The following is a 14,468-nucleotide window of genomic DNA, read 5'->3' as shown; positions in this document are numbered from 1 at the left end:
GATAAGGTTAAAAAAAGTCTTTAATATTCTTAATACTAATCAAAGGCCTGATTCATTGTGGACTCACGCCAGGGTTTTATTTCACCGTGATTAAACCAGTGTCTAGACATAGAAATGCCATGCAGAAGTCAATAACTCCAGAAATACCATCTGCATTAATAATACACCGTAAGGTCAGATATTCCATCACTCACGGTGCCTCTTTTAGAAAGCAAAATGCTTTTGGATTAAAGAGAAAAAAAACAAAGGGGTCCGGAGAAGAATGCAAATAACTCAGAAATACTCATAAAACTCATTTAGGTGGTTTTGATCTCCTCATTCCTGGCACAGCTTTGTGCACACTGGTGCTGTCCCCAGGCAGGAATCCCTTCCTGAGAGCATAGCAGGAATAGGGCTGAGCATCCCCAAGAGTTTGGCGACAGCAGAGGTGATGCCACACTTTGAAATGTTGTGAACTTGTCACCAAGAAGAGGACCCCAAAAGCCAGAACTTGGGGTTGAATCGTTTGGAGCAACCTGTGCTCAGTCAACAGGGCCCTCTCCTTCTTGGGGAAAAGCCACAGGGATGGGGACACTACAGCAAAGGACAGGAGGAGAGCTCATATGGGGAGGTGCTGTTGCCCCACTGGAAGTGTCCTTCAGAGTCCTGTTGGGTCTCTGTGCTGAGGACCTTCCTCCCCATCTGATATACTTGTGACAAAGGTCTATTGCTCCCATATGTGTCCTCAGGGACATCCCATCCAGGTGATGCATTGCTCTGCTGCTCTGCAGAGCGTTTTGAAAGGAACTAGTTTGTAACTCTCTGTGAAAGCTACGGCTTTGGATTTATGCTCCCAAAGCCTCTTTGAGACTCTCCAGGTGCTGGCAAGCCAGATACTATTGTGAGTGTTTAGAAGTTGTCAAGGGGAAAAGGCAGCAGGCTGATCTGTGTTGGCTGTGGGTTGGTCGGGATGGCACAACCCATAAATCTCCCAATTCAGTTACCACTGGGTCTGAGTCCTGTGCTTATGGAGCAGCACCAACTAGGTGCTGGGTTTTGTCTCCGCTGAAAAGAAGGGCCCTGAAATAAGGGATGGGTTCCAGCAAGTGATGGAGTATGTGTCTTATCAGCAGCAATACAGTTAGCAGCGGGGAAGGGGGGGGGAAGGACCTAAACCTGTCTTGCAGGATTAATGAGCAAAATGCAGAAGGAGGGGGAATCCACAGCAAAACTGCTCTGTAGGTGTCAGGTGTTTAGATTTATAGCCCAGGGCATCCTTATGGAGCTCTGCTGTACTGCCAAAGACTGTCACCACCTGCTGTCACCACACCACCCACTTCTTGCTCGGTGCACACCCTATGAGGAGCACACAGTGCACTGCTGTGCATGTGGAGCTCTGCTGGGGCACATCCAGCCAAGTGTCCCTGGGCTGCAAGGGGGGTTTGAAGCCTCTTTTTCCCTTGTTTGATGCAATAATTGCCACCGTAGCCATTCTAGGTGCTTCCAAAGGACAATGTTCCTTACCTTTGTGTTTGCTAAAGCATCCAGTGAGAAATGCTCTCGGAAAGTGGATTTTCATTGGACTTTTGTTTGTCACTCTTTTTATCCTCATGGCTCCCCATGCGCAGGGAAGCAGTTTGCTCATGTGCAAACCCTGCTCTGCCTTTGCAAACCGTGGTGTGGCGTAACTAAAAAATGCAGAGCATCGCCAGCAGGGTGGCGTGGAGCTGATGAAGACATCAGGTGGATTATAGCAGAAAAAGCCAACTTGCAGCAAGGTGTGTGCTTGGGCTGCAGGGGTCAGCGCTCCCCGCTCTGTGCATTTCACAGAACAGTCAGCAATGCATCAGGTTTTCTCTTAGCCCTTGCAGTATCCTGCAAGCTTTGTGCTGTGCAGCTGTGGCTGCAACATCTGCTCAGCCCCAGCTGCAGGAGGACAGGACATGAGACTGGCTGGGGCTGCACGCTGGAACTCAGGAACCTGGGGATATCATCAAATCATTTGAGTTAGAAGGGACCTTTGGAGACCATCTGCTCCCACTCCCTGCAGTGAGCAGGGACACCCACAGCTCCACCAAGTGCTCAGAGCCCCTCCAGCCTGACTTTGTTGCACCCACAAAACTGGGGCTTCCAGAACCCCTTTTGCTGAACTGCCCCAACAGCCTCCAGCCCTGTAAAACACTTCAGCATTAAAAGTGCATTAAAAGAGTGCTAATACCTTGCTAAGAAGCGACATGGGGGAGTTGCCATTCGCCTTGTCCGCTCACCATATATACATACATAGATCTTTTATAACAGGTTATAACTGCCAGCAAGTGTTTCCAATTACATTTGCCATTTCCCCCCTCTCCAGGCTGCTGATTTATGGCAAGTACTGCAGCCACATGGAGTATGCCCAGAACACACTCAACCACCTCATCGCCAACCGGGACGACGTGCGGCAGAAGGTGGAGGTGAGCAGCTGGGGGCACCCAAGGCACCCATTCACCCCAATGCCCTTTTGCTGGGGAGCAGGACAGTGCAGGTTAACTCAGATGCCCTGGAGGGGGTGTGCTGTTTATTTCCCCATCTCCAGTTCTGGCTTTGGTCCTGATGCTCATCTGTATTTGCTGGGCTGTCTGTGCCCGTTGACCCTTTGTGCAGCAGCCCAGTTTGGGGTGAAGGCTCTACATTCAATGATATTTTTATTTATCTTCTCTGGGTTTTGCATCAGCTCTGAGCCACGTGCTCTGGATGCTGCTGCATCGTCCCCTTGCTCTGTGCTTCTCGCTTTGCTCCTCCTGGCCCACGGAGGCCCTCAGCTAACACAGCACAGTCTCATATTTAAATGGGTCTGGGTGAAGGCAGCAGTGCAAAACTTCATGCGATCACATTAGCTTATCTTAATGACTTAATCCTTATCAGCAAAGCCACAGCAACTGTCTGCGTGCTTGCTTCGAGCCCCTCACCAATAAAATGCATGAGCTCAAGCCATGGAGGAGGTGAGTTAAGCTAATGTGTTTCATTTGACATTTCCTGAGGTCTGGGAGCTCTGTGTGCCCTCCTAATGAGCAGTATCTCATTAAGCTGCAGTAGCTCGGCTTCATGAGACCGCTGTGCTGTAGGGCCCATCCCCTGCGAGCTCCTCCTCAGGAATAGAAGCAAAATGTTGAAGCCATGGGACTTTGAAAGACTCTTATGGGGGTGGGCTGTCATCGTTCTCCCCCAGCTGCCTCACTGCTGACGTATGGATTTCTCTCCCAGGAATGCACGTTGAAGGTTCAGGATGGGAAATTTAAGCTGCAGGATCTGCTGGTGGTTCCCATGCAGAGAGTTCTGAAATACCACCTCCTGTTAAAAGTAAGCATTCCAGCTTTAGCACTTCACTCCAGCTGCCATCCTCCCCGTAACAACTTCAGGCTTTGATGCTGCAGAGCGAAGCATTGCCAGATGCACGGGGTGGGTTTGTTCTCCCCTTTTCAAATGAAATAATTACGAGAGCTCCTTAACACGCTGCTATATTTGTGCCTTCTCTTAAAGCATGGTGACCTGGGGTAATTCTGTGCTTGTTAGCCACGAGAGGCGGTTAATGAATATAAAATAAGCTTGCATATAATCTGATTATGTGTGAAATTCCTTCAGTCAGCTCCATGTAAGGGAGCTCAGCAGCACCAACATGTTGGCTCCAGCCCCGTCCCATTGCCGGCCCAGCAGCTGCAGCCCTGCAGATTGATGTACGATGCCTTCCCTGTACACCCACGTGCTTTTGTGTTTCAGGAGCTGCTCAGCCACTCATCAGACCGGCCTGAGAAGCAGCAGCTGAAGGAGGCTCTGGAAGCAATGCAGGTACAGCAGACCTGTGGGTGGACAGACAGCCCAGCATCCTGGGGAAGGCAGCTCTCCTTTAGGGCACGATTGCTGTTTGATGGGATACCCCCCCCGGTGCACTCCAAACTCACAGCAGGATCATCATCAGCAGAATCTGGGGGGATGATGCTCATTAAATCCAGGTTTCCTCTCTGGAGAGCATTGCAGGGTTCATCCCTGGCCTCGCTTGTTTGCTTTGAGGTCACTTTGTTTTCTACCTTTGAGCCTCAGCTTTTTAATGACTCTGCGTTTCCTACAGTTACGTAACTTTGGTGACCTTTTTAGCCACTGTCCCTGCAAGCCAGTGAGTCCGAGCCCATATGTAGGTCATTCTAGTTAGGACTGAAGGACGCTTCACTCCCATTCCTCTGCTGAACAGTACAGCCTCAAACAACCACGCTGGGAGTGGGAGAAGGGATTCCCTCTGGTGCCGCAAATCCCCCCCTCCCTTGAAAATGTCCTTCCTGGCTGATGAGACAAAGCAGCAGAGCTGGTGACAGCTGTTAAACCCTGCTTATGGCCTCCTAATGCAGCACCCACTGCTGCTGTTGCTCATAAATAAATGGATGCAGTCTCTGCTGCGGAGTCAGCATTTTGGGGAGGAAGCTGCCAATAGCCATCAGAGAGGTTTGTTTGCTTTCCTTGCCCCATCACAAAGTGCTGGGCTAGCCAAGGGGCGTAGGAAGCAGAGCGGTTTGATTTTAATTGATTTGTAAACCAGAGCTTAACTTACAAGCATTGCTCTCCATCAAGATTGCAGCCTTTCTGTCTCCTGTGCTGGCGGACATCGGTGCCCTATGGGGTGAGCTGTGCAGGGGGTGGGTATCCACAACCAGAGCTGCCCTTCCCAAAGGCCTTCACTCCCTTTCACTTTGTATATGTCATCATTAGCACAGGGTGGGGGGCAGGAGTTGCACCCTGAGGCTGTGTGTGGTGCTTGTATCATTCCTACACCTGAGCACACAGGGCTGAACCCCAGGGGATAGGGACAACCCTACAAACCCAGCCTGCATGTTGCTGCTTCAGGTCACCAAGAAACCTAGAAGTGGGTTTCCCTTTTGCACACACACTGGTCTGCTCAGCAGGAGGGAACACCCAAGCACTGATGGAAGATGCCGACCTCCTTTTGGGAGGCTTTTACTTTTGTTGCTCTTGATAAGCATCCCTGGCTCGGGCGTTTGGTGATGTTATAAGTATTGTCATTTCAATTAGTAATTATTGTCTGTGATTAACCCTTCCTGAGTTGGGAAGCTGGGGAAGGTCTCGCCTGGAGGGGATGTCTTAAAGAATTCTACTCAGATTTAATCCAAGATGACAAGGAGCTCTTGTTGAGCACGAGGAGGCAGGGAGCAGATAAAACAGGGAGGTATGGTCAGAAGGATGTAAGAAGTTGTAGTTGAAGGGGAATGTTCTTTCTCTTTGGGTCAACATTTGGGCAAGCAGAGGATTTTGTTGGTTATTGTGCAATTGGAAATCCTATTATAGTACAGAGGTGGGTGTTTTGATAATGAAGAGTGGCTCAGAGCTCTTTTCCCGGGGGGGATGAAGGGAACTGGGGTGACGAGGGCTGAGCTGCTTGCTGCTGGGGCTCACAGCAGGTATGAGTTGGGTTACTGGGTTCATGCATTGCCCTCTTCTGGGAAATGGGAGAAACTGCAGCAGAAATGTTCCTGCTACGCCAGCACAGCACACCCCGAGGTGCTGGGATGCAGCCCAGGGGCACAGGCAACCACGATGGATGCCAACATGGGCTCCTTTGCTTCATTTATAATCACTGGGCTTGTAATACAGCAGAAAACTGTTGGGCTGCTTTTCCTTTTCTTCTGGTGATGCCTGTGATTGCAGCACCCTGTGCTGCTTGGGTTCCTGCAGAGATGCTGCTCCTGGTCCAGCTCCCAAACACATGCAAGGAGAAGGGGTTGGAAAACACCCAGGCTGCTGTATTGAAGGTGTTGGTTCTATTGGGAAAACAATAATCAATACTCACTTTTCTTTTAAGGACTTGGCCATGTACATAAACGAAGTAAAGAGAGACAAAGAGACGTTGAAAAAGATCAGTGAATTTCAGAGCTCTATAGAAAACCTGGTAAGTTGGAAGATCCTTTTCTCACTCCCAACTTGGATTTGATGATTATTAACACATCTGATATTCCTCTGACTTTCTCATGTTATCAGTATAGAAGGAAATCCAAAGACTCCCCCCAAATAGGTATGTCTGCTGTCTAATGTAGGTATTAGATTAGAATTAGTAAGACAGAATGGCAGACTAGACGTTGTTGCTCTTGAAAACATAACAAAACCCATCTGGAAAATGGCACATACACTACACACCTCATCCCAAAACCTCAAGGAGACCACAGACTCATTAAGGTTGGAAAAGACCTCTGAGATCTCATCTTCCAAACTCCAGAGGTCTCAAACACATGGTCCCACTGTCGTGCATCAGCCAACCTTCCATGCCCTATCACTTGTGTGCTCATAGCCCTGAAGAAACCCATCCATTTAATGCTCAGAGCTGCAGGCTGACAAGCTTTATACCCCACTTGGGGTGGAAGGGGATGACTGGGCAGCTGTGGGCACAGCTGCTCCACAGTCACTCTATACATAGGGGTAATGCAATTTGGGGTCTGACACCTGAGATGCTCCAAAAGGGCTGAGGGAGGGGATATGCTGAGCAATGCTCACCCTAAGGGCTTCCCAAAGGTATGGTGGCTTTGGGTTCTTTGAGCTTGGGCTTCGTTTGAAAACAATGAACTTCTAATTGATGATTATTTAACAGATGGAGACAAAATCCTTAATTTGCTAGAGAAACCTGCAAAAAATTCTCAAATGGGATACGGGCCATTGCAGCCCATGGGTTTTAAAACAGCCATGATAATCCCAACCCATGTGAACAATCAGACAGCGTGCTCCATAAGGCTATGAATGCAAATGGGGGCACCGAGCTGCTCCCTCCCTCCTGCAGCAGGTCTGATGTGTGGGTGATGAGATGTTAATGAAGCAGGGGCTCCGTCTGCTCTCCAACCCCACTCACGTTCCACTCAGCGTTTCCTTTTGTTGCATGGGACTGGAAGTTGTGGAGTGGTTGGTGTTGTGTATACAGAGCCCACGTGGCCCAGCAACGAGATGAATGCAGGATGTACACACAGCTGTGTACAATTATTTCTTGTATTGTCTTTATTTTCCTGATGAGCGATGCCTCTTCACTGTGTTTTTTCCCTGTAGGTGAGCTGTTGTATGGGGCTCAACAATGCATGAGGGTTTTAGAGCTGAAAACCCAACTGACCAAACCATTGGGTTGGACATCAGCCTGCCCCAAATCCCCAGTCTTGGTTCAGGATGGGAATCAAAAGTAAAGAGCCCTGGCTCTGCTTTTGTAGGGAACCCAAAATTAATCTGTGGGCTTTTGCATTCTGGATCCCAAATCTTGCAAAAATGCCTGGATTTGGGGTGGGTGCCCTCCTGATGGTTGGGGTCCTGTAGCTTGGATTTTGGTGTTCCCAAGCCCAAGCCTGGCTGCAAGTCTCACCCATGCATTGCTTTCCTACAGCAAGTGAAGCTGGAGGAGTTTGGGAGGCCGAAGATAGACGGTGAGCTGAAGGTCCGCTCCATTGTGAACCACACCAAGCAGGACAGGTGAGAGAGCAACAGCATCCTCCTGGGAGAGAAATGAGCTGGGTACATTCATCCCTAACAAAGCACATCCCTGCTTGGGTGACAGCCAGAGGAGCTGCCTTACAACCACTGCTCTGTGTTGGAAGTTGTAGGAGTGCACACAGACAGCAAGCACCGTCAGTGTGAAATCACAACACACAGAACTGCCCCAGCTGGGGGTGCTCTGCAGAGCTCCCCAGGGGCTCCCCAAGATTGTGGACCTCGGTTTGCTTGTTTAACCAGCTTGCTTGTTTGCTTGCTTTGGGCAGGTATTTATTTTTATTTGATAAAGTGGTGATCGTCTGCAAAAGGAAAGGATACAATTATGAGCTGAAAGAAATTATCGAGCTGCTCTTCCACAAGATGACCGATGACCCTATGAACAACAAGGACATTAAGAAGGTAGGTGGAGCAGAGATCAGCTCTGCCAGAGAGTGTTTTGGAGCTGCTCTGGCCAGTCCTTGGACAGCATATTCCCAGCAACCTTTTTAAATAGAAACAGAGCTTGCAAAATACTGGAATATGAACACTCAGCTGGCAGGGCAGCCTTACAGAGAGTTGGGAAATGCTCAGGTGTTTGGGGCTGGGCTTCATCCTCTGACCTCTGACTGTGCAAAACAGCCCTGGAGCGGATGGTTGGGAGGGAGGAGAGAGAGGGAGGCAAAGTGATGCCAGCCCTGCTGCCAGCTCAATGAGTGCAGCTGCCTCAGAAGGAGCAGCACTTTGCCGGTGTCCAGCTATCAGAGTGGCAGGGACTTGTGTGCAGGTAGATGTTGTATGGATGGGACACATGACACTGGGCGAGAAAAGCCATTTTTGCCACATGGATGCTGAAGAAATGCTGCTAGCTTTGTGTTTTAATGCAATATGTTTCCTCTTTGCTCTCCCATGCTTTCTAGTCTCATGGAAAAATGGTAAGCAAAGCATGCAGTTTTCTCTCATGTTTTTCTGTGCAGTGTTGTAATGAGACAGGCAGAGCATATGTGTGTTGGGCAGGTCAGATGTTCCTCCTGGGCTGTCAGTTGTTGTCAGGGAGAGAGATAATGGCTGGGGATGATCCACTGGAGCAGAAAAATCCCTCTTCTCTCATCTGCCACCATAAAATCCCATTTGGCCCTAGTGCACAGTACAGGGCGGATTCAAGCATCATTAGCTGTGATGTGATGTAGAGATAGAGAGTTGTTCTTCCTTCCCTACTGTTATCCTTCCAAAGGAGCAGAGAAAAGGGGCAGGTGCTGAGAGCAGCTCTTGAGAAGTGTGAATAAAAGCTCATTGCTGCCCAGGTGCTGGGACCACTGTGGTGCAATTGCTTCTTGTTTTCTCTTTCAGTGGTCGTATGGCTTCTACCTGATCCACCTCCAGGGAAAGCAGGGCTTCCAGTTCTTCTGCAAGACGGAGGAGATGAAGAGGAAGTGGATGGAGCAGTTTGAAATGGCAATGTGAGCACCAAGCATGGGGTGAGGAGCATTGGGCTGCTGGGTATTGGAGAGCAGCTCTGGTAGCAAAGCTCCCATGGGCTGGCAAGGTGGGACCCTATGCAAAGGGAGGTAGAAAACAGCACGAGGTCATCTGGGTCAAGTGTTTGCCCCATATCCTATTTCCAAACATTGACTGAAATGCAAACAGACCCCACGGTGAGTGGCCATGAGAGCAGAACGGGTGATGGGGGCAGGTCAATAACCACACTCCTTCCTGCAGGTCCAACATAAAGCCGGAGAAAGCCAATGCAAACCACCACAGCTTCCAGATGTACACGTTTGAAAAGACCACCAACTGCAAAGCATGCAAGATGTTCCTAAGGTGAGCCATGCACTTCTTGCTGTGCTGCATTTGCAAACAGACACGGATAGGGACTGAACTAACACCTTGTGACCTCCTTTTGCACAGAGGAACATTCTACCAGGGCTATCTCTGCCCAAAATGTGGAGCTGGTGCTCACAAGGAGTGCCTGGAAATCATCCCTCCCTGCAAGATGGGTGAGTTACTTGGCTGTGTCAGCAGCTTCTGACATTGAGGTTAATGGATGTGAATGATCCCAAAGTTCTTCCCCCAGAAGTGCTATCAGCTGCTTGTTAACACCTATAAAACATCTGACCATGCTGTCAGCTGCCTCCCAGGGCTGCAGCTCATAGTGGCTGGTGGTTTCATAAGCAAAGGGACTGACCAAACCACCAAAAAAACTCAAGGAGAGATCCCTGTCCTTGAACCAACCTGGGCTCTCCTGTGGTGACCCAGCACAGTGCTGGTGCTCTGTGCCATGGGGGATTTTCATGGAGCAGCATCAGAGTGGGTGTGTTTGGGGATGGAATGGGGGACAAGTCTCTGAGCTTGATGCAAGTGAGAAATCCATGCCCAGTGCTGATCCCCTCCTACCAAGTGTGGAGCTGAGGAGTGACCCCACACCCCTCCTTGATCAGGGGTCAATGCTGCTTTATGGATCCTTATGGCATTAAGAGAAGCAGAAATTGGGTTTGCTGCCTGGTAAACTAACATCTTATTTCACCGTTTCTCTTGTAGGTTCTTCAGCAGACCAGGTATGTTGCATGAGGACCGTTTCCCCACATCCCTCCCTGTGTCCTTGCCTGGCCTGGTGCTCAGCTCATGGTGGGGCACTGGCAGAGGTCTCATGGGTCCCAGTAGTTGGGGGCATGACTGGAGACCAATGGCTAAAAGTAGCCCGGTCTGCATGGCACCATGGACTTCAGAAGGTGCCAGCACCCAGCAGAGCCAGGGAGGTTTCCTGTCCTGATGTTTTCAGATAGGGAAAGCTGGGACTGCTGCATCCTCATGGGACTTTTTCCTCTCTCTTTGCAGGACTTGCTGAGCACCGGACCTGGTAAGGGCATTGGTGCATTGCAAGAGGGCATCTTGATTGCAGCTGGAGTTGTCATAGAGGCTTGAGCACATGGGATGTGGGGAAAGCTCCTTTTGAAACTGGAAATAAGTACTGATTGCTGCAGGAATGGGATGGGATGCCCAGAGCTCTCCTCCTGTTTCCCAGGGCTTTTGCAGTGTCTGTCAGTAACTCCCTGCTCAGACAGAGGAGGGCATAGACAGCAAGCCACACTCTGCATGGCAGAGCAGCACGGTAGTGATGGAACATCTCTATGCCCATGCATGATGAACAGCTTGGTAGTGATGGAACATGCCCATGCATGATGCGCTGCCCTCTGGTGGGAATCCAAGTCACTATGGTTGTTGCAACCTCATCTATATATTTACTCTACTTTTCTTCACCCCAGCCTGGTCAGAGTGCTGGGCTGCCCTGCCCTTGTTCTGTCTCAAAGAAGAAGGAACAGTTTGTTTTTGTGCTTTTCCTGTCGAAAGGAAAGCCAAGCCTGGCAAAAAGAAACCGAATCAGAGCGCTGGTTTGGAAACACGGCACAGTGGTCCCACTGGGTGGGGAGAGGCAGCTGGCAGCAGAGGTGGGGAAGCAATCTGAAGACAAACACAGTGATTGTGGAGCACTTTGGGTAGCTCTATTTAATGTGTGATTAATTAAAAGACAACTGGACTTTGGTTGCAAACTACTGGAGTGGAGAGGTGCTTTCCGGGCCCTGCTGAAGCCCAGCACAGAGCACATGGTTGCAGGCATTTTGCTGATCCCTTTCATTTTCATGCTTTCTGCCCCAAATTCCTGCCTGCTGCTGCCTTAGATTTGCAGGTTCACAGGTCAAGGAACAGCAGGTGGTGGGAGGTTATTGCCTTTTTGCTTTTGAATGGGATTAAACTGCTTTGCATCTCCCCCCCAGGTCCTAAAATGGTGGCAGTGCAGAACTACCACGGGAACCCCGCACCGCCTGGCAAACCTGTGCTGACGTTCCAAATTGGAGACGTGATTGAGCTGCTGAGGGGGGACCCTGAGTCACCGTGGTGGGAGGTGAGGGCCCTTCCCTCAGGGAGCTGGTGGCGTGTTTTAAGCCATTGTCATATGCATTGTCCCTTTCCCTTGTCGCATCTTCTATAGCGTGGCTATGAGCTGGGGCTGCACTGTGCTTGGGAGCTCTATTAGGGTTTGTCCTCATCTATACATTGCTCCTCTGTGCACCCCGCTGATCTCCAGCTCTGTGCTCTGCAGGGGCGGCTGCTGCAGACCAAGAAGTCGGGTTATTTCCCCAGCTCATCTGTAAAGCCCTGCCCCGTGGATGCCAGGGTATGTGTGTGGCTGTGGGTCGGTTGAGAGGGGTTCCTGCTGCATTCCTGGGTGCATGAGATGCCCTGAAGGGCCTTTGGCTCTCCCCAGTCCTTTTTGGCTACACAAAGCAGTGCTGTCAGCTTACTTCCCAATTAAAAAGGCTTAAATAAATGAAAAAAAAAGCACAGCACGTTCATCCACAGCTGTTTTGGGTGGGGAGGCTGAAGGAGAAGCACTCGTCCTTAACAATGCCCTGCACCCCCAGATCTGGTGGTTCTGAAGCTGCCTGGCAAAACCCCTCCCATGGAGAGGAGCACCTCGTTAGGTGATAGGCAGTAATGAGCACTGCTCTCTTTGCAGCCTCCCAACAGTCGTCCGCCGTCACGGGAGATTGACTATACAGTGTACCCATGGTGAGTTGCGCTGAGAAGTGTCAGCTTTGGTTTTAATTGTTGCTTTGCCATCAGCCTGGGCCAACGCAGAGCTGTGAGCGCACCTTGGTGTCCAGGCATTGGAATCCACAGTGTCTATGGGGATTTCATTATTGAGAAAATGGCTTGAGAAGGGAAGATGCAGTTTTTGCCTTAGCAGGAGAGGTTGTGCTTCCCTTTCCCTTTGCCTCTTCCTACTGGCACTGTTGAGGGTTTCAAGTTCATGAGTCTAAATTACCATGAGTCTAAGCTATTCCAGCTCCCATTGAAGCCTCCTTTCTCTGGGGGCCAATTCACAGCCAGTGGGGTTTTCTGGGTGCCCTGGAAACATGAGGGAGTTGGAATCAGAGAACCATTTGAGTCAGAAGGATCCTTTAAAGGCCGTCTGGTGCTACTCCCTGCATTGAACAGGGATACCTACAGCTCCTCCATGGTGCTCAAGGTCCATCCTGACCTCAGCCTGTCCTCACAGGGGATGTTCCATTGCTTGGAATGCCCTTCAAACCGCATTGCCCATTACTCTTTATTCAGTGGCAGATTCTGCCTCTAAAGGATTGGATCTGTTTCTCTACTTGCCCAACCTTCACACCTTTAATAAGAGAGATGCACCTTTTTGCCTAAAATACACCAATGCTGGAAAGAATCCGAATCCTCATGAATAGCTCATAAATGCCCTGGGGAGGCAGCTGGTTCTGAGGAATGTGGGATGCTCAGCCCCTCTGGCTCAGGTTTGCAGGGAACATGGAACGGCAGCAGACGGACAACCTGCTGAAGACCCACGTCAGCGGCACCTACCTGATCCGCGAGCGGCCGGCCGAGGCTGAGCGCTTTGCCATCAGCATCAAGTGAGTGCAACCCCGTGGGGAGCACGGAGCACGACCCCAGAGCACGAGCATGCCTTTCATTGAGCATCTTTGCATCCTGTCATAGGTTCAACGAAGAAGTGAAGCACATCAAGGTGGTGGAGAAGGACAATTGGATCCACATCACGGAAGCCAAGAAGTTTGAAAGCTTGTTGGTATGTCCTTGCAGCTCTTTAGGAGCGTGGCGGGCTGACGCTGGTCCTGCAGAGCATTTCCCAGCCACATCCCCCTGTGCTTTGCAGGAGTTGGTGGAGTACTACCAGAACCATTCGCTGAAGGAGAGTTTCAAGCAGCTGGACACGACACTCAAATACCCGTACAAGTCACGGGAACGCTCTACCTCCAGGACCTTCACCCGCTCTCCAGGTAGGACCCATCTCATCCTCAGTGCTCTTCGCCCATTGGGAAACCTCACTTGTTCTTTGGGGCGTGGGCTTGGTGTGAATGGGGATTTGCAACCTTCCAGCAGCTCTTTGCTGCCTTCCCCCTTGCTCTGTCCCACTGTGCTCAGCAGAGATTTGCTGAGTGCAAAGAGGTGTGTGGCAGCTTTGGTTGGGTGCGTTGTGGCTGTCCTGCCCACATCAGCTTATATGTGGGGGTCTGGTTCCAGTGTCCCTGGTGGGGTCTGAAGCCCAGAGGGACTCTTTTAATGGGGCTGATGGGGGAGGTGGAAAATCAATGGAAATCAGGTTCTAAAAGTTGGTCAGATATCTTTTCCAGTAGTGTGCAGCCCTATGCCTTTGGGCAGTGGCTGCACCTGCCATGGCTGTCCCAGTTCTGAGTGACCTCTGCATGCATTGCCCTGTGTTTTCCCCCATTGGCTTTTACAGTGTTGTGCATTATGATTTTCTTTTCTTTTCATTTCCTTTTTAATGCGTGTTCTGCATCTTTCTGTTTCTCTCTTAACCTCTTTGCAGCCTCCTGTGCTTCCTACAACTTTTCTTTTCTCAGTCCTCAGGGCCTCAACTTTTCTTCTCAGAGCTCCTCCAGTCCCTTCTGGTCAGGTACCCCATGGAGAGACCCACAGCATCCCCAGCTTGAAAGCCATCACAGTGGGACCTATGTGCTCCCCGCTGTCCCTTCTGCACCCACATGCAGCTCAGGGGGCCCCAGCCATGCCCTGCCAGGGGCTCAGCCTGGAAACAAGTGAATAAATCATGGCTTTGCCAAAAGCAAATGCTCTCCCTAAAAATCAAAGCAGGAGCTTTTTAGATTGATTGGAGCTGTTGTTATTGAGAAAGGGTGCTTAAATTAATGAAAAGCTCCGGCGCATTGGCATCTCATGATGTACTTCAAGCTAGACTTGCTCATCCCGTGTGTTTCACCAAAGGAACGTTGGCATCACACCATCTTCCAGCCTGGTCATCCCTTCTGGCTAAGGAGAACATCTCAGTGTCCAGCAGTTTTTGAGCTCTGGGATCTCAGCCTGCTCAGGAGAACTGTGCCAAGGGGATGGGAAACCTGGGCTGTAAGTGTGTCTGGGGCTCAGGCTCTCCACAGTGGAGTTCTGACTTTGAATGCATTACAGACCAGTGTCTTCCTCCCTGTTTATAAGGGATC

General features: G+C 50.3%; 1 protein-coding gene across 7 annotated transcripts in view; it reads left to right on the top strand.

Moving 5' to 3' along the window:
• VAV2 (vav guanine nucleotide exchange factor 2) overlaps nucleotides 1-14,468 on the top strand; it is a 96,725-nt gene that overhangs the window by 78,399 nt on the left and 3,858 nt on the right. For 2 of the 7 annotated variants that reach the window (XM_072352439.1, XM_072352437.1), the window contains 19 exons: nucleotides 2,333-2,432; nucleotides 3,223-3,318; nucleotides 3,736-3,804; nucleotides 5,825-5,911; nucleotides 7,376-7,461; nucleotides 7,749-7,881; nucleotides 8,379-8,393; nucleotides 8,809-8,918; nucleotides 9,178-9,279; nucleotides 9,367-9,455; nucleotides 9,997-10,013; nucleotides 10,294-10,315; nucleotides 11,232-11,359; nucleotides 11,558-11,632; nucleotides 11,975-12,027; nucleotides 12,774-12,890; nucleotides 12,976-13,063; nucleotides 13,151-13,274; nucleotides 13,826-13,912. In XM_072352439.1, coding sequence (XP_072208540.1) covers nucleotides 2,333-2,432; nucleotides 3,223-3,318; nucleotides 3,736-3,804; nucleotides 5,825-5,911; nucleotides 7,376-7,461; nucleotides 7,749-7,881; nucleotides 8,379-8,393; nucleotides 8,809-8,918; nucleotides 9,178-9,279; nucleotides 9,367-9,455; nucleotides 9,997-10,013; nucleotides 10,294-10,315; nucleotides 11,232-11,359; nucleotides 11,558-11,632; nucleotides 11,975-12,027; nucleotides 12,774-12,890; nucleotides 12,976-13,063; nucleotides 13,151-13,274; nucleotides 13,826-13,912 — 1,598 coding nt within the window. The remainder of the gene's footprint in view (nucleotides 1-2,332; nucleotides 2,433-3,222; nucleotides 3,319-3,735; nucleotides 3,805-5,824; nucleotides 5,912-7,375; nucleotides 7,462-7,748; nucleotides 7,882-8,378; nucleotides 8,394-8,808; nucleotides 8,919-9,177; nucleotides 9,280-9,366; nucleotides 9,456-9,996; nucleotides 10,014-10,293; nucleotides 10,316-11,231; nucleotides 11,360-11,557; nucleotides 11,633-11,974; nucleotides 12,028-12,773; nucleotides 12,891-12,975; nucleotides 13,064-13,150; nucleotides 13,275-13,825; nucleotides 13,913-14,468) is intronic. The other 5 variants (XM_072352441.1, XM_072352440.1, XR_011905522.1 and 2 more) reach the window with 4 other exon arrangements.

Source organism: Excalfactoria chinensis, chromosome 18 (assembly GCF_039878825.1).
Source record: "Excalfactoria chinensis isolate bCotChi1 chromosome 18, bCotChi1.hap2, whole genome shotgun sequence".
Taxonomy (NCBI): Eukaryota; Metazoa; Chordata; class Aves; order Galliformes; family Phasianidae; genus Excalfactoria; species Excalfactoria chinensis.
This window is presented reverse-complemented; position numbering and strand designations above follow the sequence as displayed.